Source organism: Apteryx mantelli, chromosome 1 (genome assembly GCF_036417845.1).
Source record: "Apteryx mantelli isolate bAptMan1 chromosome 1, bAptMan1.hap1, whole genome shotgun sequence".
NCBI classification, from domain to species: domain Eukaryota; kingdom Metazoa; phylum Chordata; class Aves; order Apterygiformes; family Apterygidae; genus Apteryx; species Apteryx mantelli.
In genome coordinates, this window is record NC_089978.1 from 317,436 (window position 1) to 343,558 (window position 26,123).

The 26,123-nt window shown below is 71.2% G+C and overlaps 3 protein-coding genes across 5 annotated transcripts; 1 reads left to right on the top strand and 2 right to left on the bottom strand.

Moving 5' to 3' along the window:
- Positions 1-1,066: 1,066 nt before the first annotated feature.
- Positions 1,067-10,345, top strand: APBB1 (amyloid beta precursor protein binding family B member 1). 2 transcript variants are annotated; one of them, XM_067302086.1, is made up of 15 exons: positions 1,067-1,101; positions 2,597-2,665; positions 2,741-3,353; positions 5,455-5,645; positions 5,746-5,802; positions 5,896-5,981; positions 6,563-6,599; positions 7,028-7,165; positions 7,467-7,594; positions 8,564-8,678; positions 8,866-8,950; positions 9,246-9,329; positions 9,582-9,697; positions 9,832-10,008; positions 10,100-10,345. In XM_067302086.1, exons 3-15 carry the CDS (start codon positions 2,753-2,755, stop codon positions 10,265-10,267), a joined length of 1,983 nt encoding a protein of 660 aa, XP_067158187.1. In that variant the 5' UTR covers positions 1,067-1,101; positions 2,597-2,665; positions 2,741-2,752; the 3' UTR covers positions 10,268-10,345. The 2 variants fall into 2 exon arrangements, with proteins under 2 accessions (XP_067158187.1, XP_067158259.1); XM_067302158.1 differs by having other exon boundaries at positions 1,070-1,101; positions 2,597-2,659; positions 2,738-3,353.
- A 709-nt stretch (positions 10,346-11,054) lies between these two features.
- On the bottom strand, positions 11,055-15,131 carry SMPD1 (sphingomyelin phosphodiesterase 1). 2 transcript variants are annotated; one of them, XM_067302239.1, is made up of 6 exons: positions 14,892-15,131; positions 13,086-13,852; positions 12,697-12,868; positions 12,480-12,556; positions 11,853-11,998; positions 11,055-11,772 (listed from the first exon to the last, which is right to left on the bottom strand). In XM_067302239.1, the coding sequence occupies exons 1-6, from the start codon at positions 15,105-15,107 to the stop codon at positions 11,363-11,365; spliced, it is 1,788 nt and encodes a 595-aa protein (XP_067158340.1). In that variant the 5' UTR covers positions 15,108-15,131; the 3' UTR covers positions 11,055-11,362. The 2 variants fall into 2 exon arrangements, with proteins under 2 accessions (XP_067158340.1, XP_067158331.1); XM_067302230.1 differs by lacking the exon at positions 14,892-15,131 and having other exon boundaries at positions 13,086-14,257.
- Positions 15,132-21,623: 6,492 nt separating this feature from the next.
- On the bottom strand, positions 21,624-24,794 carry CCKBR (cholecystokinin B receptor). Its single transcript, XM_067289538.1, has 5 exons — positions 24,605-24,794; positions 23,018-23,269; positions 22,676-22,940; positions 22,466-22,593; positions 21,624-22,380 (listed from the first exon to the last, which is right to left on the bottom strand). The coding sequence occupies exons 1-5, from the start codon at positions 24,792-24,794 to the stop codon at positions 21,866-21,868; spliced, it is 1,350 nt and encodes a 449-aa protein (XP_067145639.1). The 3' UTR covers positions 21,624-21,865.
- Positions 24,795-26,123: the final 1,329 nt, after the last annotated feature.

Sequence of the window (26,123 nt, forward strand, 5' to 3'; positions counted from 1 at the left end):
GGTGCCGGTTGGTGCTGGTCGGGTCGGTGCTGGTCGGTCCATCCCGTGCGGGTCGGTGCCAGTTGGGTCGGGTCAGGCCGGTGCCGGTTGGGTCCATCCCGTGTGGGTCGGTGCCGGTCGGGTCGAGTCAGGTCGGTGCCGGTCAGGTCCATCCCGTGCGGGTCGGTGCCGGTCGGTGCCGGTCGGTGCCGGTCGGGTCGGGTCGGTGCCGGTCAGGTCCATCCCGTGCGGGTCGGTGCCAGTTGGGTCGGGTCAGGCCGGTGCCGGTTGGGTCCATCCCGTGTGGGTCGGTGCCGGTTGGTGCCGGTCGGGTCGGTGCTGGTCGGTCCATCCCGTGCCGGTCGGTGCCGGTTGAGTCAGGTCGGTGCTGGTCGGTCCATCTCGTGCCGGTCGGTGCCGGTCGGGTCGAGTCAGGTCGGTGCTGGTCGGTCCATCCCGTGCGGGTCGGGTCGGGTCGGTGCCGGTCAGGTCCATCCTGTGCGTGTCGGTGCCGGTCGGGTCGGGTTGGGTCGGTGCCGGTCGGTCCATCCTGTGCCGGTCGGTGCCGGTCGGTGCCGGTCGGCCCATCCCGTGTGGGTTGGTGCCGGTCGGGTCGGGTCGGGTCGGGTCGGTGCCGGTCGAGTCAGGTCGGTGCTGGTCGGTCCATCCCGTGCGGGTCGGGTCGGGTCGGTGCCGGTCAGGTCCATCCTGTGCGTGTCGGTGCCGGTCGGGTCGGGTTGGGTCGGTGCCGGTCGGTCCATCCTGTGCCGGTCGGTGCCGGTCGGTGCCGGTCGGCCCATCCCGTGTGGGTTGGTGCCGGTCGGGTCGGGTCGGGTCGGGTCGGTGCCGGTCGAGTCAGGTCGGTGCCGGTCAGGTCCATCCCGTGCGGGTCGGTGCCGGTCGGGTCGGGTCGGGTCGGGTCGGTGCCGGTCGAGTCAGGTCGGTGCCGGTCAGGTCCATCCCGTGCGGGTCGGTGCCGGTCGGGTCGGGTCGGGTCGGTGCCGGTCGGTGCCCGCTTGCGCTGCGCCGCCGCCCCGCCCCCCGCCGCCCCGCCCCGCCCCCGGAAGCGGAAGCGGCCGCGGAGCCCCCTCCCCCCCCACCCCGCCAGCGGAGCCGCCGCAGGTACCGGGCGGGCCGCAGCGGGCCGGGGCCGGGGCCGGGGCGGGGGCTGGCGGCGGCCCGGGCTGGTCTGGTCTGGCCTGGCCTGGCCTGGCCTGGTCTGGGCGGCGCTTCCTCGCCGCGGGGCCGCTCCGCTCTGCTCCGCGGGCAGCGGGTCGGGTCGGGCCGGGTCCCCGCCTGGAAACTGGACCGGGCCCGGCGCCCGGTGCCGAGCGTGACCCGGCCGAGCCGCGCTGGGCCCGGCTGCAGCGAGCGCGGGGGCCGGGCCGGGCCGGGCCTGGGGGCTCGGATGAGGTCGGGCCCGGCGCTGGGGGCCGCGCGGGCGCTGGGGGCCGGGGGCGCCGGCTGCGGCTGGGGCGGGGGGTGCGGGGAGGGGGCAGGGGCTGGGGACAGGGGGTCTGGGGTCCGGGGAGGGGGTCTGAGGGATGGGGGGGGAGTCCGGGGAGGGGGCAGGGGCTGGGGACAGGGGGTCTGGGGTCCGGGGAGGGGGTCTGAGGGATGGGGGGGGTCTGGGGAGGGGGCACGGGCTGGGGACAGGAGGTCTGGGGTCCGGGGAGGGGGTCTGAGGGATGGGGGGGGTCTGGGGAGGGGGCACGGGCTGGGGAGGGGTCTGGGATCTGGGGAGGGGGTCTGGGGAGGGGGTGTGAGGGCTGGGGAGGGAGCACAGTCTGGGGACAGAGGGTCTGGGATCTGGGGAGGGGGCACGGGCTGGGGACAGGGGATCTGGGGAGGGGATACGGGTTGGGGAGGGGGCACGGGCTGGAGAGGGGGGCCTGCGGTCTGGGGAGGGGGGTCTGAGAGCTGGGGCTGTTGCTGGGGCTGGGGAAGGACATGGGGCTGGGGGAATGGGCAGGACGGACAGTCCTGGGGACGGGGGTCTGGGGAGCGGGGCGCTGGGGTGGGGACAGGGACAGGGGGTCTGAGGGCTGGGGAGGGGAGCCTGGGGGTGGGGACAAGGGGCCTGGGGGCCGGGGAGGGGGCACAGTGCTGGGGATAGAGGGCCTGGGGGCTGGGGAGGGGGCAGAGGGCTGAGGGGGCAGCGTGGGGCTTGGCCTGCGAGGGCCATGGAGACCCCCGGGGGGGGGGCTGTAGGGTGGTGACAGTGCCAGGCCCCTACGGCAGAGCGAGGTTGGGGGGCTCCACGCGGAGCTCTGGGCTGGCCTGGTGCGGTGTGGGGTCTGCAGCGGGGTCCCCTCCCTGCCGGCCGGGGTGCGTGGAGGGGCCGCGTGGGGCTGAGCGGCAGGTGGGGAAGGGGCCGGGCCGGAGGGGGCTGCAGCCTGCGGGGCTGGGGCCGCCGGGGTGGGCAGCGGGGCAGCGTGCAGCGCCCGCGGGGTCTGCGCCACCCCAGCGCTCAGTGGGGCTGAGCAGGTGCCCGGGGGCAGCGTGGGTGGCCGCGGGGAGGGGGGGACGGGACGCGGGGCAGCTCCGGCCGCGGGGAGCCCCTCGCCGGTGGGGCTGTGCTCGCCCCCGCGGCCCCCTGAGCCCGCCGTGCCCGCAGGCCCCATGGACACGGAGGCGCCGGCGCCCCGGGGCGTGTAGGAGCCCTCGCAGGCGGCAGCAGCAGCAGGTGAGCGCGGGGCCGCGCGGGGCCGCGTCCCCCCGGGCCATGACCGCCCGGTGCCACCTCTCCCTGTGCCCCCAGGCCCCCGGAGCCATGTCGGGGTCCCTCAGCAAGCGGAGCGACCTGGCCAACGACAACAGCTGCCTGGGGCTGAGCCTGGCGCTGCAGGGCCCCCCCGGCGAGGTGCTGCGGGCCAAGGCCCCCCTGGGCTCCCCCAAGGGCCGCCGCATCTATGCGTGCACCGACCTGCAGAGCGCCGCGGGGCTGGGCCCCCCGCCCGGCGAGGAGCCCGCCAACGCCAAGTGGGTGAAGGACGGGCAGAACCAGCTGCGCAAGGCGGCCGAGCGCGACCAGAACCGCAACGAGCTGGGCCCCCCGCCCGAGGAGCTGGAGGTGTCGGCCCGCAACGCCCTCAACGCCGGCTGCGGCGGCGGCGGCCTCCTCATAGACCTGCAGGGCGGGGGCGCCGACGAGGACGACGAGGAGGACGACGAGGGGGACGGGGACTCCACCCCGGTGCAGAGCGACCCCATCACGGCCGAGTCGGAGCAGAGCTCGGAGCGCGCCCCCCGGGAGCACGGCAAGAGCGCCAGCCTGCTCTTCGGCGTGCGCAGCAGCACCGCCAGCGACGAGGACTCCAGCTGGGCCACGCTCAGCCAGGGCAGCCCTGCCTGCAGCTCCCCCGACGACACAGGTGGGCACGGGGCTGCCCGCTGGGGGGGGGGGGGGTCGGCAGCCCGCCGGGGCCCTGCCCTGCTGCCCCCCCGTCTCCCCGCCGCTTGGCCTGCCTGTGCCCGCTCCGGCACCCCGTCCGCGGCTGTCCCGACCCCGTCGCTCCCGCGCTCTCCCCGACCCCGCCGCGCGCCCCGTGGCACCCCGCTTTTGGCTCCGTGGGGCTCTGCCTACTCTAGCTGTCTGCGCTGTAGCTCCTGTGTCTGGCTGTGCCCCGCCACGCTGTCGCTGGATGAGCGGTCCCCGCTGCGCCCTGTGGCGAACCGTCCCCGCTGCGCGGTCACCCCGCGCCCCTCTCTGGCTGTCGGTCCCCCGTCATGCTCCCCAAACCCCCACCGCTGGCTGTGCCGTAGCTGCTTGCACCCCCGCAGCACCCTGTGCCGCCGGGCCCCCCCCCCCCGCTGGACCCCCCCCACACCCCATCTCCGGCTGAGTGACCCCCAGTGTGACCCCAGCCTTGTCCCCAGCTGGGCCGTCTCCCCATCCCCGCTGTGTCCCTGAGCACCCCATCCGCAGCCGCGCAGCCCCGTTGCACCCCGACGCCCCCCCCGTCCCTGGCTGCGCGGCCCCGCTGTGGCCCCCAGCGCCCCGCTCCCGCAGTGCCGCGCGTCCCCGCTGCCGCCGCGCGCCCCCGTCCCCGCGCGCCGCGCCGGCCTGTGGCGATGCCGTCAGTGGTTGCCGGGGAAACGCCTGCATCCCTGCATCCCGGCGGTCCTGGCAGGTGAGCGCTGCGCCAGGGCCGCGGGCCCGTGCCGGCCGGCGCTGGGGCGATGCCGGGCGCCCGGACGCGGGGCGGGGGTCCGTGCCCCGCGGCGGCGGCGGGCAGGGAAGGATGCGGGCTGCCGGCGTCAGCGCGGCGCTCGTGCCCGGTGCGGGAGGGGGGGGACATGGCAGGGCGCGGCGGCACCTCCCCGGCCGGCGTGACGCCCGCGTGGGCTGGGGGCTCAGGGAGGCGCCGGCGGGCGGACGGACAGACGGGCGCCTAGGGCCGGCCCTGCACCGCGCGTCCCCCGCGGCTCCGGCGAGAGGGCGGCGCGGCGGCCGGGGGGCGCGGGGGCTCTAGGCTGCGCTCTGGCCGGCAGCGTGCGGTCCCCGCCGGCGGGACCCCGGGATGGGGCGGTAGCGCCATGTACAGCAAGGACTACTTCCTGGCCATCGTCCTGCTGGACACGCGCCCAGGTAGGGGCCGCGCAGCAGGGCCGGGGCGCCGGGGCGGCTGCGGGCAGGGGCTGGTGCCGGCGGGCCTGGGGCAGCGGCGCGGGGAGCCCTCCCTGCCCTGGTGCTCGGGCTGCTCTCCGTGGCGTGGCTGGTCTCCTGGCGTGTGGGGGGGGCGGCTGCGGCACTGCCCCCCAGTCCTGGGGGTCCTGAGCCAGGGCACGAGGCCTGATCCACGCATCTGCCCTGCGGGGCCACTGAATATGGGGTCTCAGTGCCATGCTTGGCGGTGGGGTCCCCTGTCCCTATGGGGGACTGGTGCCCGGCCTGGCCGTGGGACACCCCACACTCATGCTAATGTGTGGGGCAGTGTCCTGCCTGGCCGTGGGACCCCCACGGTCATGGTGATGGGGGGTTGTTGTCCTGCCTGGCCATGGGACCCCCATGGTCATGGCGATGGGGGGTTGTTGCCCTGCCTGGCCATGGGACCCCCATGGTCATGGTGATGGGGGGTTGTTGCTCTGCCTGGCCATGGGACCCCCATGGTCATGGCGATGGGGGGGGTTGTTGCCCTGCCTGGCCATGGGACCCCCATGGTCATGGCGATGGGGGGGGTTGTTGCCCTGCCTGGCCATGGGACCCCCATGGTCATGGTGATGGGGGGTTGTTGCTCTGCCTGGCCATGGGACCCCCATGGTCATGGCAATGGGGGGGTCTGTGCCCTACCTGTCTGTGGGACCCCCATGGTCATGCTGATGTGGGGGCTGGTGCTCGCCCTGATAGGGAGGAGCCTACCTTACTGGGCAATGGGGCAGGTGTCCAGCCCTGGGGGGCAGGGAGGCTCCATGGTGCCCATGGGGGGCCGTGCCGTGCAGGGGTCCTCTCAACCCCTCCCCCCCCACCCCCAGACTCATTTTGGACCCGGAACTCCTTCGAGACGGACTCGGACCTGCCTGCGGGATGGATGCGGGTGCAGGACACCTCGGGCACCTACTACTGGCACATCCCCACGGGCACCACGCAGTGGGAGCCGCCCTCGGGGCTGGCCCGGGGCTCGGCGCACAGCTCCCAGGGCAACACCCCGTCGGAGGAGCAGCCGGTGAGCCCCGGGGCGCGCGGGGGACGGGCAGGCGGTGGGGACCCGCTCGGGACGCCTCGCCCCGTGCGCGCTCACTGAGCCGGCCCCGCTCTCTCCGCAGCTCGCCTGGACCGGCTTCGCCCCGGTTGAGCGCTTTGGCGACGGGGATTTCTGGAAGGTAAGAGGCGGCCGTGGGCTGGTTGGTGGTGGTGGGGGGGGACATGACACCCTGCTGCGTCTGGCCTCTGCCAGCCCCCTCTTCCCTCCCCAGGACTCTGCAGCAGAGGAGGCGACTGGGGAGCCTGGAGCACAGGACGCGGAGCCGCCGGCACCGGGACTGGCCTCGCCGGGCGTCAGGTGTGTGGGGCTGCTGTGGGCCCTGCTTGCCTGCCCACCGGGAGCTGGGCGCTGGCATTCCCGGCGTTCCTGGGGGGTTGAGTGCTGCTGGGAGCCGGGCGCTGGGGTTCCCGGGGTGTCCAGGAGGCGTTGAGTAGTGCTGGGAGCCGGGCGCCTGGGTTTCTGGGGTGGTCAAGGAGTCGAGTGGTGCTGGGAGCTGGACACCTGGGTTCCCGGGGTGTCCGGGGAGTCGAGTGGTGCTGGGAGCCGGGCGCCTGGGTTCCTGGGGTGTCTGGGGAGTCGAGTGGTGCTGAGAGCTGGACACCTGGGTTCCCGGGGTGTCCGGGGAGTCGAGTGGTGCTGGGAGCTGGACACCTGGGTTCCTGGGGTGTCCGTGGAGTCGAGTGGTGCTGGGAGACGGACGTCTGGGTTCCCGGGGTGGCCGGGGAGTCGAGTGGTGCTGGGAGCCGGGCGCCTGGGCTCTCGGCCCGGGGTGGCGGTGCTCTGTGGTTAGAGCAGGGCTCCTCTGGGGTCTCCACCACCTGGGGGCCCCAGGGCAGCGAACAGGGACAGTATGGTGACGACTTCCCTTGCTCCTGCAGCATGGCCCAGGCTGAAGAGGACAAGCTGGGCTCTAAGGTAGGCCCAGGCCCACGGGTGCCGTAGTGCTGGGGCCTTCCTCCCGCGACGCAGGGCCTCCTGCCCGGCTCTCCCCAGGCCCTGTCCCCCTAGACCCACACGTCGCTGGGGTCTGGTCCTTTCCCTGCTTGCCCCTGCTTCGCCTCTGCCCAGTGTCACAGGGGGACTGGGCCCCCTCCTGCCCTGGCATCATGGCGGCGTTGCCACCACGATGGTTGTGGCTCAGCGCGGATGGGCAGCCCTGCCCCTGGGACGAGTGTCCGGAGGGCCCTGGATGTGCCTCGTGCATGTGGAAAGGCAGCCGGCCATCCTCCTTGGCCTTGTCCCGGAAGGGGACTCCGTGTCCCTGGGAATGGGCCCGTCCTGTCCCCTGCCCCGGTTGGGGACGTGCCCGGCGGTGCGTGCCAGCCCGTGCTGTGCCCCTGCAGTGCTTCGCGGTGCGCTCGCTGGGCTGGGTGGAGATGAGCGAAGAAGAGCTGGCGCCGGGGAAGAGCAGCATCGCTGTGAACAACTGCATCCGCCAGCTGTCCCTGCACCAGCACGGCCCGCCGGGCACCTGGGGAGAGGTGAGTGCCCGTCCCGTGCCCCACCTCCGGCCCCCAAACGTTGTCCCTCCTGCCCCAAACGCTGCTCTCCAGCCCTGTGTCACCCTGCCCCCCCAAGCGTCCACCCCTCTGGCCCTTAACGCCCCTCTCTGGCTCCTGCGTTTCCCCTCCAGCACCAGCCGTCAGCCCTTCGCATTAGACCCTAACGCTGCTCTCTGGCCCCATATCACCCCTCCGACCCCTGTCGCTGCTCTCTGCCCCCATATTGCCCTTCTGGCCCCTACTGCCCCCCCGTCGGGCCCCTGATGCGTCTCTCCCCCAGGGCCGGGCCATGCTCCTGCTCCTGGAGAGCCAGACGCTGAAGCTGGTGGACCCGCAGGACCAGGCGCTGCTGCACGCGCAGCCCGTGGCCAGCATCCGCGTCTGGGGCGTGGGGCGCGACAGCGGCAGGTGGGAGCCGCCGGGGCCGCGTGGCGCCTGGGCACGGGGTTTCGTGCTGGGGGGGCCACGTGGGGGTCCCTGTATGCCAGGGCTTGGGGCCGTGCGGGATCTCCTGTGATGCAGCACAGCAGGGGCGTGCGGGGGAGCTGGGGACCCCAGGTGGGGGGACTGTGTGGGGAGCACCCAGGGCACAGGGGTCTGCAGGGCCAGAATGGGGGATCCTGTGCCTGCAGGGTGGGGGGCTGCGCAGGGATTCCTGTGCGTGCAGGGACCGTGCGGGGCCCCGTGCTCACAGGGTGGGGGTCATGCGGGGATGCCCCACGCGTGCCGGGTGTGGGGACGTGGGGTGGAGCTGTGCGCGTGCAGGTTGTGGTGCTCTGGAGGGTGTCCCGTGCACACAGAGCGTGGGGATGTGCGTGGGTCCATGTGCATGCAGGGCGTGGGGTGTGCGGGGGGTCCCGTGCACGTGGAGCGTGGGGTGTGCGGGGATCTGCACGCACGCGGGGTGCAGGGGTGCGCAGGGATCGTGTGCACGCGAGGCACGGGGGCGTTGGCAGGGGCCGTGCATGCAAAGCGCATCGGGGGCCTGTGCACGTGGGGCCATAGGGGTTTCTGTGCACGAAGCAGAGGGGGGGTGTGGGGCTGTCGGGGCTGAGCCCCCAAGCCGTCCTGGGGCAGGCCTGGGTCTCGTGGGCCGGGTCACGGACCCACGCTGTCGCGGTGGGGACCCCCGTGTCGGGGGGGCCGTGGGGAACCCGCACGCCCCGGCCCCAGCTAACTCTCTTCTCTGGCTCTCTCCTGCTGCTCTGACGCGGGACACAGGGAGAGGTACGGCACCGCTGCCCGGCCCTGCTCTCGGCGCGCGGACCCCTCGTCTCCCAGTCCGTCCCTCACCGTGCTGGGGAGCCACCGGGGTGGGGGCACGGGGTGGGCTGGAGGCCGTGGAGCGGGGGCCCTGAGCGCAGCGCCTCCCTGCAGGGATTTCGCCTACGTGGCCCGGGACCAGCTGACGCAGATGCTCAAGTGCCACGTCTTCCGCTGCGAGAGCCCCGCCAAGAACATCGCCACCAGCCTGCACGAGGTCTGCTCCCAGGTGAGACCCCCCCCCGGCCCCCAGCCTGCCCCGTGTCTGCTCCCAGGTGGGATCCCTGGCCCCCAGCTCTCCCTGATGTCCCTGGGTTGCTGTGGGGTTCCTAGACCTGTTTGCGGGAAGCAGGGCTTCGGCAGCCATGGCACGACTGGGTGACGGGGGGCTGGTGCCCCTCACGCTCTCTCCCTAGATCATGGTGGAGCGGCGAAGCGCACGGGCACTGGCCAACGGCCTCTCCATGGACTCCTCCAAGATGGTGGAGATCCCGTTCCAGGGTACGTTGCAGGGAGCAAGGGCTGGGGGGGGCCTCTGAAGGGGCGTCACGGGTGGGGGTGACGTGCATCTGTGGGGGGAGGCAGGAGAGGGTCTGGATGTTGTGTGTGCTTGAGCGTGGGGAGTTGGGGGACTCCGTGGCTGGGCTGGAGGAGATGGGGATGGGGAAGGCTGTGCAGGGCCAGCCGTGGGGCAGCTGGGGGTGCAGGAGGCCGTGGAGGGCTGGGGTTGGGGGGGCGCTTTGGGGCTCGGGAGGCCGTGCAGCGCGGTACAGCGGACCCTGCCCTCTGCCCGCAGTGGAGTTCCCCGCACCCAAGAGCGAGGTGGTGCAGAAGTTCCAGGTGTGTTACCTGGGCTGCGTGCCCGTCGCCAAGCCCGTGGGTGAGTGTGGGGCACGGGCAGCGCGCCTTGCGGAAGGACTGGGCGTGGGGTGCGCGCACACGCGTGGGGGGGGGTGCGGGTGTGGGTACACGCACGTCTTGGGGCTGCGCATGCCGTGCGCCCTGCGCAGCGGTGCGGGGAAGGCCCCGGGCAGGGCGCACGGCGGCGCGGGCCCTCTGCCTGCCCGTGGGCAGCGGGGCGCCCCGGCCCCCCGCGGCAACGGTGCGTCAGCCTGCTCGGCCCCCTCCCCAGGCATGGACGTCATCAACGCGGCGCTGGAGTCGGCGCTGGCCACCAGCAGCAGGGAGCACTGGACCCCCATCGTGGTCAACGTGGCGCCCGCCACGCTCACCATCACCCACGAGCAGGTGAGGCGGCGCCCGGCCGGGGGCCGCGGGCGCCCCGGGGCCTCGTCCCGGCTGCAGGGCGCGGGCGGGAGGGCTGCCAGGCCGTGCCGGGGGGGGGGGGGGCCGCGGAGACGCCCTGACTCCTGTGCCCCCAGACGGAGGCGGTGCTGTGCGAGTGCCGCGTGCGGTTCCTGTCGTTCATGGGCGTGGGCCGGGACGTGCGCTCCTTCGCCTTCATCATGGCCAGCGCCCCGGGCGCCTTCCGCTGCCACATGGTCTGGTGCGAGCCCAACGCGGCGGGGCTGAGCGAGGCGCTGCAGGCCGCCTGCATGGTGAGTCCCCGCTGCGGCGCGGGCGGCATGGGCGGGCGGGCACCGGGGTGGGTGCTGGCACCGGGCTCTCACGCCTCCGCTCTGCCCCCAGCTGCGCTATCAGAAGTGCTTGGACGCCCGGCCCCAGGTCTCCAGCTCCTGCCTGCCGGCGCCGCCTGCCGACTCCGTGGCCCGCCGGGTGGGCTCCACCGTCCGCAAGGGCGTGCAGACCCTCCTGGGCAGCCTGAAGCCCAAGCGCCTTGGCGCGCAGACGCCGTGAGCTGGGCAGAAGGGAGCGACCGAGACCCCTTCCCCGCCCTCCCGTGGCCCCTGCGCTGTGCCACCGCCTGCGGGCAGCCTGCTGCGGACGGGACGGGGTGGCAGCGCCGGGCGCCCGGGCGTCGCGTGAGCCTGGCCGCGTGCGCGGTGCGTGTGTGTGTGTGAGTGTACCCGCGCGCCAGACGGGCGGTGCGCCGACGCGGCTGCGTCCCGCGCGTGGATACCCGTGCATGTGGTGTGCGAGGCACCTGCAGGCTGTGTGCATGCGAGCGCGAGGGGGGGGCGCGCTGGGTTCGCTCCAGCGCGCGATGTGCAGGGAGGGGGGGCGCGCCGAGAGCAGCGGCCCAGGCGCAGCTGTGCCCCCTCCGGCCGTGCCTGTGGGGCGGGCGGGAAGGGGCCCGGGGAGGCCCGGCCGGGGGCTCCTGTCCCCGCACTGCCGGCGGCCCCGTGCCACCCCCGGGGGCAGTGACGGGCGCCTGCGTGGCCGGGGGGTGCGGGGCCAGCCCTGCCCCCATGCATGTGATCTAACCTGCAGTGCGGGGGCTCGCCCGGGTCCTGGCGCCGCCTGCCTGGCCCTGGAGCCGCCACCTCTGCTGTAACAAAGATCTGTGTTGTACTAAATAATTAATAAACCCATTCCACCAGCCCAGCCTGGCTCCCGTTGGCGTGACGCCAGGCCCGCCCTGCGCCGCACGGAAGAGGGGCGGCGGGCGCCTTACCCCCTCTTGCACGGCCCGCGCGGAGGGGCCCGCGGCTCTGCAGGGAGGGCTGCGGACAGGAGCCAGCTCTGTCCATCGCACCTTTTATTACGCAGCCTCCTCCGGGGCTGCGGCAGGCGGCGTGCAGGACCGCGCAGGGACCTGCCTCGGCCCCCGGCGTCCCGGAGGGCCGATCTGGGGGTCAACCACTGGCACCCCCAGCCCGCTGAGCAGTGAGGACAGCTGGGTGCTGCCTCGGGGCAGCCATCCCCTCCGCTGGCCCCGGTCCCTGCGGAGCTGGGGGCCGTGCACAGCCCGGGGGCACCAAGCCCGGGCACCAGGCGCGTCTTGGGGGCGCTGAGCGCAGGTGCTGCGCGCGTCCTGGGAGCGCCCTGCCCTCAGCACAGCTGCCGTTGCCTCCACAGCTCCTGGATCTGGGCGAAGGGCAGGGTTGGGCGCAGCACGTGGCAGAGGCTGGGGTCGATGGAGCGCCCTGTGCGCAGGGAGCAAAGCAGCGCGGCTTTGCAGGCCTCGTGGCAGGGCTCGCGGGGCGGGTGGCCCTTGTGGAAGAGGTACCAGAAGCGCTGGAAGAGGCTCTCGTCATCCTGGAAGCGGCGGATGAGCTGGTCCCAGTCGACGGGGAAGGCACTGGGCATCCCGTAGGCCTCGCGGGCACGGTAGAGGCGCTGCCAGCGCGGCTTCGCCCCTGGCGCGTTGGCCTCCGTGAGGTTCAGGATAAAGGTCTCGTGGTCCAGCACGGCGTGGGAGCTGCCAGGGTAGGCGCCGTCCAGCTCATACACGCGATAGCCTGCGGGCAGGAGGGCGGGCAGCGTCACGGGAGCTGCGTGGCAGCACCGGGAGGGGGAGGCAGAGGAGGGAAGAGCTCACCGGGGTTGAGGTTGATGTAGGTGGTGACGCTGGGGGCCACGAAGGCCACGGAGACGGGGCGCGTCAGGGTCTCCTCGTCGTAGAACATCTCGAACTCGTCCACGTGCGTGTGCCCGAAGAACTGAGCCGCAATGGTGCCCTCAAACCTGCGCACGGGGCGGCGCACGCTGAGGGCTGCCGCGTGGGGCCAGCCTCCAACCCTCCTCCCCATCCCTGCGGTGCTGCCCGGGGAGCCAGTGCAGCGCGGCCGGACCCCCTCCCTGTCCCGCTGCCCCGGCAGCCAGCGCAGCGCAGCGCAGCTCATGGCATGGCCTGAGGCGCCCCGTCGCATGCTGGGCTCATCTGACGCCGTGCTCCCAGGGCTGTGCCTGCTGGCGCTTGCTCCGTCCGGCCCTCGCTCCGGCTCCAGCGCGGCCCTGCCCTGCAGCTTTGGCTTCCCGCCCCGGCTGGTGGTCCCTGCGAGCTGCACGCGGAGCCTGGGGCACACCAGCATAACAACACCCACCCATCCTCTCCCTACGCTGGCAGGGCTGAGCCGGCTGTGGGGCAGGATCTGTCAGCTCTTCCCAGCGGAGGCAGGGCTGGCGTGGGAGCCCCGGTGTCTGGAGCAGCCGGGGCAGGGCTCACCTGTTGACGATGCGGTAGTAGTTCCAGCTCCAGCTCCGGAGGCAGTGTGCCGGGGGGATATGCCCGATGATGTGCACCTACAAGGCAGCAGCCGAGGGGGCAAAGGGCTGGTGGGGGCACAGGGATGCTGTCAGCCCACCCCGGGGGCAGCCTGTGTCCCCGGCCGGGCAGGGGACACGGGGCGCCGACTGGCCCCCTCCTCCCTGCCGGCTCTCACCTTCTCCCCTCGCTGCTCGGCAGCCTCCAGGACGCCCACGAGCCACTGCAGCTGCCCCGCGGGGTCGGTGGAGTTAATGAGGAGCCAGAAGTTGGCCTGGGAGCAGAAGTTCATGTTGAGCGAGACGAGGCGCAGGCCGGCCCAGACCTGCAGCGTGTAGAAACCGGCAACTCTGCGGGGAAGGGGGTGGTGAGCGCTGCCTGCCCCGCTGCCGAGCCTCCCTGCCGGCTACGTGCACGCCCGTGCTCCCGCCAGCCCCGAGCGCCCCGTGCCGCTCGCCTCCCTGCCAGCCCCTCGCCCCCCACATCGCCCCATCACGCATGCTCGCAGCCGCGCCAGCCCCAAGCGCCCCACGCCCGGTCCCGTACGCCGTCCCGTGGCCGCCCCACCTGAGGGTCTCCAGCGCGGCGGGGGGCAGCCAGTCCTGCCACGCCTGGGCCATGGCGTCGTAGAGCCAGGCCGAGGACTGGTTCCCGCGGACGTAGGGCGGCGGGAAGGCGTTGACGGGGGTGGCCTCGTGGTTGCCCACGGCGGGGTAGACGGGCAGGGCGCCCAGGTGCTTGCGGAGCAGCCTGGTGACGGTGCGCAGCGCCAGCAGCTGGTCCTCGCGGCGCTGCTGCCAGACGTCGTGGGCCGGGATGTCTCCGGTCCAGTACACGGCGTCGAAGGGCGGCGCGGCGCCGCGCAGCTGCGCCAGCAGCGCCTCGATGGTGTGCAGCGGCAGGTCGCACTTGCTGTACTCGCCCCAGTAGCCGGCGCCGCCGGGGGCCGTGCGCGCGGCACCGCGGCAGCACAGCGGGTCGCGGCAGGCGGGCTCGCTGCCCGGCACATAGTGCCGGTCCCAGTGGAGGTCGGTGAGGAAGAGGAGGCGGGCGGTGGGGGCGCCGGGCGGCGGGGGCGCGGGCGGGCGCACGGGGGGCTTGGGGGCGGCGGGCAGCGTGACGTTCCAGTCGGCGTAGATGTCCCAGTGGCCGCAGCCGCGGCCCAGCAGCAGCCCGCAGGCCTCGCCGGGGCGCAGCACCGAGCGGGCCCACGCCGACACCACGTCCTGCTGGAAGAGCTGCACGGCCTGCTGGCAGATCTCGGGGCGCGCCAGCCGCAGCTCCTGGCACACGCGCACCGCCACGCGCCCCACGCGCGCCACGTTGGGCTCCAGCTGCAAGGCAGAGGGTCGGGGCTCGGGGGGGCTGCTGGCGGGGCAGCGCTGCAGGCCCCCCGCGTCCCAGCGTGCGGCGGGGCCCGGCCCCGGGGCCAGGGCGGGCCCGGGCGTCCCAGCTCCCTCCCGGAGACGCCCACTCGTGACCCAGTTGTGAGGCCCCGCTCCGCTCTGAGCACCGCCGCCCCAGGGCCGCGGAAGGAGCCAGGCGTCGGGTCTAGCCCTGCCTTGCCCTTCGCTGTCGCCACCTTTCCTGCCTGCGACGCGGGCCCGGGCGTCCGGGCGCCGCGGCCGGTTCCCCTTTCGGTAAAAAACAACATCCCTGTCCCGCCCCATCAGCCGCCTTGGGCTGGGCTGGGCTGGGCTGCGCTGGCCCGTTCCCTCCCTCTTCCTCCCGGCCTGTCACTGTCCCTGTCCCTGTCACGAGCGCCTGTCTGGAGTCACGACCTACCCAGGGCTGTTGCTGTCCCCAGTCCCCGACCCCTCCCAGCCTGCCCCTGTCCCTGTCCCCATCACGAGCGCCTGTCTGGAGTCCTGTCCCACCCTGCCCCTGCCCTGTCCCCAGTCCCTGACTCCTCCCAGCCTGTCCTTGTCCCTGTCACGAGTGCCTGTCTGGAGTCACGACCTGCCCTGGGCTGTCCCTGTCCCCAGTCCCTGTCCCCAGTCCTTGTCCCAGCCTGTCCCCAGTCCCTGACCCCTCCCGGCCTGTCCCTGTCCCCGTCACGAGTGCTTGTCCGGAGTCACGACCTGTCCTAGGATGTCACTGTCCCTGTCCCTGTCCCCAGTCCCTGTCCCGGCCTGTCCCCAGTCCCTGCCCTGTCTCCAGCCCCGACCCCTGCCGGCCCGGTCCCGGTCGCGAGCGCCTGCCCGGCTGACGACCCACGCCCAGCCTGTCGCCGTGCCCAGCCCCTGCCCCGGCCCGTGCCCGTGGCCGCCCCGGGTGCCTGTCGCAAGCCCCCGGCCCGTCCCCCCGGCTCCTCTCCTCCTCCCCGCCGCCGCCGCCGCCGCCCCGGCCCGGCCCGGTCCGCGGGGCCGGTACCTGCAGCGCCAGGCCGAGCGCCCCGAAGAGCAGGCGGCAGGCCGGGCACGTGAGGTTCCGCCAGCCCCAGCCGGCCGCGGCGGGCTCCGTCCGGGGCCGCGGCGGCGACAGCGGCAGCGGCAGCGACAGGCAGAGGCAGAGGCAGAAGCAGAGGGCGAGGAGCGGGGCCGCGGCCGGCGCCCGGGACGCGCCGGGGCAGAGCCCCCGCGCCGCCATGGCCGCCCGACGGCTGCGAGCGAGGGGGCGGGGCCGGGGCCGGGGCTGGGGGCGGGGCCAGGCAAAGGGCACTGCAGCCGGCGACGGGAACACAAACACCACGGCGGAGTCAGACGCGAGGAATTGTGGGATGGAACCGCGCAGGGCCTTGTGGGAGATGGAGTCCGCGCAGGGCCTTGTGGGGGGGGTGGAGTCCGGGCAGGGCATTGTGGGGGATGGAGTCCGTGCAGGGCCTTGTGGGAGATGGAGTCTGGGCAGGGCATTGTGGGGGATGGAGTCCGGGCAGGGCATTGTGGGAGATGGAGTCTGGGCAGGGCATTGTGGGAGATGGAGTCCAGGCAGGGCATTGTGGGGGATGGAGTCTGGGCAGGGCCTTGTGGGGGATGGAGTCTGGGCAGGGCATTGTGGGGGATGGAGTCCACGCAGGGCACTTTGGGAAATAGAGTCCGGGCAGAGCATTGTGTGTGTGTGTGTGGGGGGGGGAATGGAGTCCGGGCAGGGCATTGTGGGAGATGGAGTCCGGGCAGGGCATTGTGGGGGATGGAGTCTGGGCAGGGCATTGTGGGGGGTGGAGTCCAGGCAGGGCATTGTGGGAGATGGAGTCCGGGCAGGGCATTGTGGGAGATGGAGTCCGGGCAGGGCATTGTGGGGGATGGAGTCTGGGCAGGGCATTGTGGGGGGTGGAGTCCAGGCAGGGCATTGTGGGGGATGGAGTCCAGGCAGGGCATTGTGGGGGATGGAGTCCAGGCAGGGCATTGTGGGGGGTGGAGTCCAGGCAGGGCATTGTGGGGGATGGAGTCCAGGCAGGGCATTGTGGGGGGTGGAGTCCAGGCAGGGCATTGTGGGGGATGGAGTCCGTGCAGGGCCTTTTGGGGGGTGGAGTCTGGGCAGGGCATTGTGGGGGGTGGAGTCCCCACAGAGCGCAGCGAACAGAGGCAGGGAACAGAGGCAGCAGTTTGCGCAGCAGTGTTTGGGCTCTAACTAGAACTTGAGGATCTTGTTGGAAGTTGTGGGCTTTCTGAGGAACCAGAAGGTGATTGCTGTAAGCAGGAAAGGGGAAACTAGGCCAGGACAACTGCAGGAGGCCTTGACTTCTCCTGGGAGAAGCTCTAGCCAGGGGTAGCTGACGAGCTCTGTTGGTTGCCCCTGACCAGAGGGAGTTGGGGCCTTTGATCCAGGTGGCCCTTGATTAGGGCAGGTCAAGCAGCCTTGAGTCAGTGCTAGGGAGAGGCCTATATAAGAGCCAGGCCCAGAGCTCAGCTCCCAGAGGCAGTGCACAGCTGCAGCAGTTTGTGCAGAAGGGTGCAAGGAGGCACCTTCCTTTCTGCTCCCTGGGGTGTACGCTTCCTCAAGTGTGGTCATGACACGCTGCAGAGCACATTCCCCAGTAGCCGTTGGAGTTGCTGCGTTGGCTGTGTCAGAGGCTGGGACTCAGACAGACCCTCTGACAGCAGATGCAGCTCTGCAGGTCTCAGGCTGCAGGGAGTGCTTGGGGCCTGTCCGGGAGGCCTGGGCTGGCAGTCAGCTCTCCTGCAGGAGGTGTGCTGCTGTTGACGAGTTGTGTTGTCAAGTAAGGGAGTTACCGGAGGAGGTCAGGAGGCTGCGTAGCATCTGAGAGGATGAACAAGAGCTAGACAGGGTATTCTCGGAGACTGTACAGCTCCAGGAGTCCCAAGCCCCCACAGCAGTGGAGTTGCTGGAGGGCTCTGTGCCGTGTGAAATGGTACATCATAGCACTGTAGAAGGTGTCTGGAAGCTGGTCACTGCTTGTAGGAGGAGGAAGGCTCCTCCTCCTGAGGACTTGCAATTGAGGAAGAGGTTTAGTGCCCTCCAGGATGAGGAGGAGATGGGCATGGCTGCAAGGGAAGCAACTGGCACAACAGACCCCGTGCCTTGCGGGAACACCCGGAAGAAGCGGCGGGTGATTGTTGTGGGGGACTCCCTGCTGCAGGGGATGGAGGCACCTATCTGCCGACCTGACCTCTTGTCTAGAGAGGTTTGTTGCCTGCCAGGGGCTCGTGTGGGAGATGTCATGGAAAGACTGCCAGGGCTTGTCCACTCATCAGACTATTCCCCTCTGCCGCTCTTCCATGTGGGCACTAATGACACCAAGGGCAACCTGGAGACCATCAAAGAGGATTTTGGAGCTCTGGGGATGGTGGTCAAGGGTCTGGGAGGCCAGGTCATCTTCTGCTCAATCCTGCCAGTGAGGGGGATGGATGAGAGGAGGAGGAGACGGACTTTCCAAGTTAATAACTGGCTGCACCGCTGGTGTTCTACACCGCTGGCCTTCTCCAGACAACTGGAAGTAGCCTCACAATCCCAGGCCCTGGTTCTCACGGGGGACTTGAAGCACCCTGATATCTGCTGGAGAGACAGCACAGCTAGGCTCAAAGAGTCCCGGAGGTTCCTGCAGAGCATTGGTGACAACTTCTTGACACAGGTGGTGGAGGAGCCAAGGAGGAGAGGTGTGCTGCTGGACCTCGTAGTAACAAACAAAGAAGGAGTGGTTGGAGATGTGAAGGTCGGGGGCTGCCTTGGCTGCAGTGACCGTGAGACGGTGGAGTTCAGGATGCTGCGAGGAGGAGGCAGGGCACTAAGTAGGATGGCAACCCTGGAGTTCAGGAGAGCAAACTTTGGCATCTCCAGGTTCCTCCTTGGAGGACTCCCAAGGGTTAGGGCCCTAGACAGAAGGGGGGGGTGCAAGAGAGCTGGTTAATATTCAAACATCACTTCCTCCAAGCTCAAGATCATGTGTCCCTATGAGTAGGAAGTCAAGCAAATGAGGTAGGAGACCTGCATGGATGAGCAAGGAGCTCCTGGCAAAACTTGACCGGAAGGAGGAAGTATACATAAAGTGGAAAGGGGGACAGGCCACTTGGGAGGAATATAGGAACGTTGTCAGAGTGTGCAGGGATGCGACGAGGAAGGCTAAGGCCCATTTGGAATGCAATGTGGCGAGGGATGTCAAGGACAACAAGAAGGGCTTCTTCAAATACCTCAGTAGGTAAAGGAAGCCGAGGGAAAATGTGGGCCCGTTGCTGAATGGGGTGGGTGCCCTGGTGACGAAGGATGCAGAGAAGGCAGAGTTACTGAATGCCGCCTTTGCCTCAGTCTTTACTGCTGAGGCCAGCCCTCAGGAATCCCAGACCCTGGAGACAAGAGAGAAAGTCTGGAGAAAGGAAGACTTTCCCTTGGTTGAGGAGGATGGGGTTAGAGATCATTTAGGCAAACCTGACACCCACAAATCCATGGGCCCCGATGGGATGCACCCGGGAGTGCTGAGGGAGCTGGCGGATGTCATTGCTAGGCCACTCTGCCTCATCTCGGCAAGGTCATGGAGAAGAGGAGCGGTGCCTGAAGACTGGAGAAAAGCCAATGTCACCCCAGTCTTCCAAAAGGGCAAGAAGGAGGACCTGGGAAACTAGAGGCCAGTCAGCCTCACCTCCATCCCTGGAAAGGTGATGCAGCAGCTCATCGTGGAGGCCATCTCCAAGCATGTGGAGGAGAAGAAGGTGATCAGGAGTAGTCTGCATGGCATCACCAAGGGGAAATCATGCTGAACCAAGCTGATGATAGCCTTCTGGGATGGAATGGTTGCCTGGGTAGATGAGGGGAGAGCAGTGGATGTTGTCTACCTTGACTGCAGCAAGGCTTTCGACACTGTCTACCATAAGATCCCCACAGACAAGCTCAGGAAGTGTGGGCTAGATGAGTGGAGAGTGAGGTGGCTTGAGAAGTGGCTGAATGGCAGAGCTCCGAGGGTTGTGCTCAGTGGCACAGAGTCTAGTTGGAGGCCTGTAGCTAGTGGTGTCCCCCAGGGGTCAGGACTGGGTCCAGCCCTCTTCAACTTCTTCATCAATGACCTGGAGGAAGGGACAGAGTGCACCCTCAGCAAGTTTGCTGGTGATACCAAACTGGGAGGAGTGGCCGATACCCCAGAGGGCTGTGCTGCCATTCAGAGAGACGTGGAGAGGCTGGAGAGGTGGGCGGAGAGGAACCTGCTGAAGTTCAACAAAGGCAAGTGCAGGGTCCTGCACCTGGGGAGGAATAACCCCATGCACCAGTACAGGTTGGGGGTTGACCTGCTGCAAAGCAGCTCTGCCGAGAAGGCCCTGGGAGTGCTGGTGGACACCAAGTTGAGCATGAGGCAGCAATGTGGCCTTGTGGCCAAGAAGGCCAATGGTATGCTGGGGTGCATCAGGCAGTGTTGCCAGCAGGTCGAGGGAGGTGATCCTGCCCTTTTCCAAAGCCCTGGTGAGGCCACATCTGGAGTAGTGTGTGCAGTTCTGGGCTCCCCAGTACAGGAGAGATGTAGCACTACTGGAGCAAGTCCAGCGAAGGGCTACAAAGATGATTAGGGGACTGGAGCATCTCTCTTAGGAGGAAAGACTGAGAGAGCTGGGCCTGTTCAGCCTGGAGAAGAGAAGGCTGAGAGGAGATCTTATCAACGTGTACAAGTATCTGAAGGGAGGGTGTCGAGAGGATGGGGCCAGACTCTTTTCAGTGGTGCCCAGTGACAGGATGTAAGGCAACGGGCACAAACTGAAAATCAGGAATTTCATCTGAACATGAGGAAAAACTTCTTCAGTGTGAGGGTGACAGAGCACTGGACCAGGTTGCCCAGAGAGGTTGTGGAGTCTCCTTCTCTGGAGATATTCAAAACCTGCCTGGACACAATCCTGTGCAACTTGCTCTAGATGACCCTGCTTGAGCAGAGGTGTTGGACTAGATGATCTCCAGAGGTCGTGTCCGCCTCAACCATTCCCTGATTCTGTGAGTCTGGGCAGGGCCTGGGGGGGGGGGGGTGGAGTCGGCACAGGGCTCTTTTGGCCCATATCATCAGGGCTCAGGGATAACTGAACCCCCCGGCAGTGTGGCAGAGCCCCGTGCAATGGGCCGCATCCCCACTGCAGTGGTGCGGTGTCCGCCCACAGTGGTGCAGAGCTCAGCCGTGGGGTGCCAGCTCCGCAGTGCCGGGGCCCAGTGGGTGCTGCGGGATGCAGCGGGGTGTGGGGAGTTGCGCAGTGGAGGCCCTGCGATTCAGTGGGGCACAGCGGGGGCCGTGGGGGTGCAGCGAGGGTTGCAGTGTGGGGTCAGGACGTTAGGTGACCCTGCTTGAGCAGGAGCGTTGGGGTGGGTGATCTCCAGAGGTCCCTTCCAACCTCGACCCTTCTGCGGCTCTGTGTGTGGGTGTGCACAGCTGCGCGCTGCCGCACCGGTCACGTGCACACACGCGTGTGGGTGTGTGCACAGGTTTGTGTGCCTGTGTGCGCACGTGCACAGGCGTCTGCCCAGCTCCGTGCTGTAGCTCGGCGCCTGTGTGCCGGTGTGCATGGCTGTGCTTACCTGTGCAGGTGCTGCGCTGTGCAGCGCGTGCGTACACCCGTGCACGCTGCGGGCAGGTGTGCGCACGTTCGTGTGCAGCTCCGCGCCTACCTGTGCGTGCGGAGCTGTGCGCGCTGCGGCGTGCTGCAGTGCCCCGGTGCTGCGTGCACGTGTGTGCCGGCACGGTGCGTCGCGCGCAACGCGTGTGTGCACGAGTCGAGGTGTGTTGAGGATGCTGCAGACGAGCCCGGTCCGGACACGGGCCCGCTGCTCCTGCTGCTCCCGCTGCCGTGGAGCCACCCAGTGCCCCCCGTGCAGCTCAGTGCCCTGGGCTGCCCCATCTGCCCCTGGGCAGGAGGGGCTGAGCCCGGCGGGAAGAAGCGGACGAGGCGGGACGAGGTCAAGGCTTTATTGCAGCCAGAGCCGGCGGGGAGTGGAGCAGGGAGGCCGGGCTCGCAGGGTGCTGCGTCACTGCGGCTGCACTGGGGCCGGTCCTGGGGCCTGACCGCAGCAGCCCGGCCACGTGGGGCGAGAGCAGCCCCCGGCCCTGGTGTCCCCGACCCCCGGCTGGGGCACAGGCAGCCCCAGGCCCCAGCTCCCAGCCTCCGGCCTGGGCTCCGCCGTGGGCTCTGCCTGGGCGTGTGGGGCTGGGCCAGGCCGGCGTCTCCCGGGGCGCCGGCGGCACCGGGGGTGCAGAGGGGTGCGGAGGCCGGGGCTGGGGTGCTGGGGGTGCACAGAGGTGTGGGGTGCTGCCGGGGCAGATGGGGTGCTGGAGCCGTGCCAGTGCCCGGCGGGGCTGGGGGTGCACGGAGGTGCTGGGGTGCAAGAAGACACGGAGGGTGGTGGGGGCACATGGAGGCACGGTGAGTGCTGGGGCGCATGGAGAGTGCTGGGGCGCATGGAGGGTGCTGGGGTGCCCGGAGGCATGATAGGTGCTGGGATGCACGGAGGCACGGAGGGTGCTGGGGTGCACAGAGGGTGCTGGGGCTGCTCCGGGGCTGGTGGCACAGCAGGTGCTGGGGCACATGGAGGTTGCTGGGGCATATGGAGGCATGGTGGGTGCTGGGGTGGCAGGGCTGCTCTGGGACTGGGTGCATGGCAAGTGCGGGGTGCATGGCAAGTGCAGGGTGCATGGCAGGTGCTGGGGTGCAAGGAGGGTGCTGGGGTGCACAGAGGCACAGAGGGTGCTGGGGTGGTGGGGCTGCTCTGGGGCTGGGTGCACGGCAAGTGCTGGGTGCACGGCAGGTGCCGGGGTGCACGGAGGCACGGCGGGGCCGGAGGCACGGAGGGTGCTGGGTGCACGGCAGGTGCTGGGTGCACGGAGGCACAGCGGGTGCTGGGGCGCTGGGGATGCTCCGGGGCTGGGTGCACGGCGAGGTGCCGGGGTGCACGGCGGGGCCGGGGGGCGCCGAGCCGTCGGGCGCCGGGGCTCAGGGCGGGCCGAGGCTGCTGACGGTGGTGTAGCTGAACTTGGAGAGCGAGGCGTTGGCGTTGGCCACGTCCTCGTCGAGCGGGCGGCGCGGGCAGGCGCGGCGGCAGCCGGCGCAGGTGGCCAGGAAGGCCTTTCGGAAGCGGCGGTTCATGAAGCAGTAGATGAGCGGGTTGGCGCAGGCGGAGGTGTAGGAGAGCAGGTGGATGAAGGAGATGGGCGTCCCCGAGAGGGCGCGCTGGGCCGCCCGCGGGGCGAAGGCGCGCCACGTGTTGGCGCTGAAGATGGGCAGCCAGCAGAGGAAGAACATGGCCACGATGACCACCAGCATGCGGATCACGCGCCGCTTGGCCACCAGCTTCGCCTCCGAGGAGTTGATGCGCGCGCGGTCCTGCTGCGCGCCCGCCGCGCCCAGCGCGCGCAGCTCCAGCGCGCCGCCCGGCCGGGAGAGCTGCAGGTAGCAGCCGTCGCCCTCGTCGCAGGCGGGCACCGGCTCCGCGCCGCCGCTGCGCTGCGCTGCGGGCAGAGCGGGCAGGTCACCGCCGGCCCCGCCGCCCCGCGGGGTGCCGGCCCCGGCCCCGCGCCCTCCCCGGCCCCTCACCTGCCGCCTCCCCCTTGATGTCCAGCTCGAAGCGGATGCCGCGGTAGAGCTCGCGGGAGATGAGCCCGTAGGCCACGATCATCACCACGCCCGGGATGAAGAAGAGGATGAGGAGCAGCAGGACGTACCTGGAAGAGAGGGCGCCCGTGGTGGGGCAGCGGGGGCGGCGGGGGCGGCGGGGGCGGCGGGGGGCGCGGGCGCCGGACTCACCAGGCCTGGCGGATGTGCTCGCTGGGCCAGTCGTGCGTGCACTGGCTGGGCGGCGGGCGGGCGCCGCGGGCCGGCAGCACCCGCGTGGTGCTGTAGACGGCGTAGGGCAGCATGAGCAGCGCTGAGAAGAGCCAGGTGCTGGCGATGACCCGGCAGGCGTGCGACCGCGTCTGCCACACGCGGGACTGCAGCGGGTTGCAGATGGCGCTGTACCGCTCGATGGCGATGGCCACCAGGCTGAAGGTGGAGACCGACACGGAGACGCCTGCGGGCGGCGAGGGTCAGCGCGGCAGCGTGGGGCGGCGCGGCCCTCCCCGGCGTCCCCCCCCCCCCGCTGCCTACCCATGAGGTAGGCCATGAGCTTGCAGACGGCCTCTCCGAAGACGAAGGTGCCCATGAGGTTGGGGACCAGCGTGAAGGGCATGCAGCACAGGGCCAGCATGAGGTCGCTGAACGCCAGCGACAGCAGGAAGGAGTTGGTGACGGTGCGCAGGCGGCGGTTCAGCAGCAGCACGGCCACGACCAGCGCGTTCCCGCACACGCTCAGCACGAAGATCAGCGCGTACAGCAGGACGCGCACCGTCAGGTCCAGGTCTGCGGGGCGGCAGGCGTCACGCGCGGCAGCCGCGTGTGCCCAGCGCGCCCGGCGCGGGGAGGGCGGCGCGGCTGGGGACGCCTGAGCCCCCACTGGCTCTGCCAGGCGTCAGCCAGTACGTGGGCAGCGGGCACCAGGACGCCTGGGCCCCCGCTGGCTCTCCCAGGCGTCTGGCCGGCACGCGAGCAGCGGGCGCCAGGATGCCTGGGCTCCCGTCGGCGCGGTGGATGCCGCCAGGACACCCCATGGCGCCTCCCTCCCTCCCTCCGTCCCTCCCGGCAGGGCTCTCCTCTCCTCGGCGTGGTGCGTCAGCTCGGTGCTGGCCGTGCCGCCCCTGGCGTGGGGCAGGCAGGCAGGCAGGGGCTGGCGCGCGGCCCCGGCGCTGGAGCAGAGCCATGGGGCTGGGGGGCCGCTCCGGTCCTGCCCCTGCGCCGAGTCCCAGCGCGCGCCAGCCCCGGCTCCAGCCCGCAGGCCTCGCTGCCCTCCCGCTGTGGAGAGGCGACCCGGGCGTCCGAGCCCCCCCGGCTGCGGTCAGACGTGGCTGTGCTTGTTTACCACCCGTGAGACGAACGGTCTGGTGCTGGGACCGGGATCCCCGCTGCCGCAGCGCCCTACGGACCCCCCCCCCGGGCAGCCCCGGCTACGGTAGCCCCTGCCATGCCAGCCCCATGGCTGCCCTCTGTCCCCACCGGGAGCTGGGGCGGGATCCAGGCGTCCAGCACGGCTGCCCGCGCTGCAGAGCCCGGAGCTGCGGAGCCCGGAGCCGCGGAACCGTGGAGCTGCGGTGCCTGGAGCCGCGGAGCCCCGGTGGGGCTGTGCAGGCAGGGGTCCTGCCGCCCGGTGCCGCTTGGGCGTGCAGCCCTGCCGGGCCGGCGACTGGGACCCTGCTGGGGACAGCGGCCGGGGGGACACACCGGAGCCAGGTGCGGCAGGGCTGGGGCACCGCGGGTGCTCCGGGCTGCACTGGGGCGGGAACGCGGGGTGCACCGGGCACGCGGTGGGGTGAACGGAGGTGCATTGGGCAGGCAGATAGGGCACGGTGGGGTGCACGGTGGGGTGCACCGGGCAGGTGGATGGGGCGCACGGCAGGGTGCATGGGGGGTGCACAGGGGCGTGCACAGGGTTGTGCACTGGGCAAGCGGATGGGGCGCACGACGGGGTGCACGAAGGGGTGCACAGGGCGGTGCACCGGGCAGGCAGATGGGGTGCATGGCGAGGTGCACGGGGGGTGCACCGGGCAGGCGGACGGGGCGCCCCGGAGGCACGGGCGGGGGCCAGGACCGCTGTCCGGCCGGGGGGCCCCGGGGTGTCCCGTCCCGCCGGTCCGGGCTCACCTTTGGGCGCGGGGGGCCCGCGGAGGCCCCTGCGGAGCAGCAGGTCGCAGGCGGAGCCGTTCCAGGCGGTGCCGGTGCCGGTGCCGGTGGCGTTGCCGGTGGCGTTGCCGGTGCCGGTGGCGGCGGCGGCGGCGGCGCCCGGGCGGCAGAGCAGCTCCTGCAGCGAGTCGTTGAGGCGCCGCGGGTCCATGTCGGCGCGTCAGGGCCGCCCGGCGCCCATCGCGCGGCTCCGGGGCGGCGGCGGCGGCGGCGGGGACGCGGGGTCCCGCTCGCACCGGAGCCGCCGAGCGAGTGAGCGGGGGCGGCGCCAGCGGCGGCCGGGGCGGGGAGCGGGCGGGGAGCGGGGGCGAGAGGGGCGCCGGGGGGGTGGAGGGACGGCGGGCGGTGGGGGGATGCAGGGGCAGTGGGGGGGATGCAGGGGCCGTGGGGGGATGGGGGGGCAGTGTGGGGATGGAGGGGGCAGTGGGGGGGATGGAGGGGGCAGTGTGGGGATGGAGGGGGCAGTGGGGTGATGCAGGAGGCAGTGGGGTGATGCAGGAGGCAGTGGGGGATGCAGGGGCATTTGTGGGATGCAGGGGGCAGCGTGGGGATGCAGGGGACAGCGTGGGGATGCAGGGGCTTTGGGAGGGATGCAGGGGACAGTGTGGGGATGGGGGGCATTTGTGGGGATGGAGGGGGCAGTGGGGGGATGGGGAGGCAGTGGGGGGATGCAGGGGGCAGTGGGGGGGATGGAGGGGGCAGTGTGGGGATGGAGGGGGCAGTGTGGGCATGGGGGCAGTGTGGGGATGCAGGGGGCAGTGTGGGCATGGGGGCAGTGGGGGGATGCAGGGGGCAGTGGGGGGGATGCAGGGGGCAGTGTGGGCATGGGGGCAGTGGGGGGATGCAGGGGGCAGTGGGGGGGATGCAGGGGGCAGTGTGGGCATGGGGGCAGAGTGGGGATGCAGGGGGCAGTGGGGGGGATTGAAGGGGGACCGCAGAGGGGGGAGCAGGTGGTCGGGGGGCAGCGCGCACCCAGCGGACGCCGCGCGCGCGGGGTCCCGGCGCTGGCAGAGCCGCGTCCGCGGAGCAGAGGGAGCAGCGACGGGCAGGGCCGCGGCGGCAGCGGCAGCGGCAGCGGCAGCGGCCCGGGGAGGCTGCGGGGAGGGAGCCCCCCGGGCCCGGCTGGGCGCACGGCGGGGGCTCGGCGCGTCGCGGGGCAGCGCCCTCCGGACCCCCCCCCCAGTCCCCCCGGACCCCCCCGAACCCCCCCCCCCCCCCCGCCAGCAGCTGCGGCCGCTCCCACGTCTCCCCGGCGCCCCGGCCCGGGCGGCGCCACGGTCCCCGCTGCTGCGGCCCCGGTGCCCGGTGTCCGGCGCCCCTGTCCCTGCCCCTGCCGCTGCCCTTGTTCCTGCCCCTGCCCCTGCCCTGTCCCAATCCCTATCCTTTATCCCTGCCTCTAGTCCTGTTCCTACCCCTGCTCTTGTCCGTGTCCCTATCCCTGCCCTTATTCCAGCCCCAGTCCCTATCACAGCCCCAATCC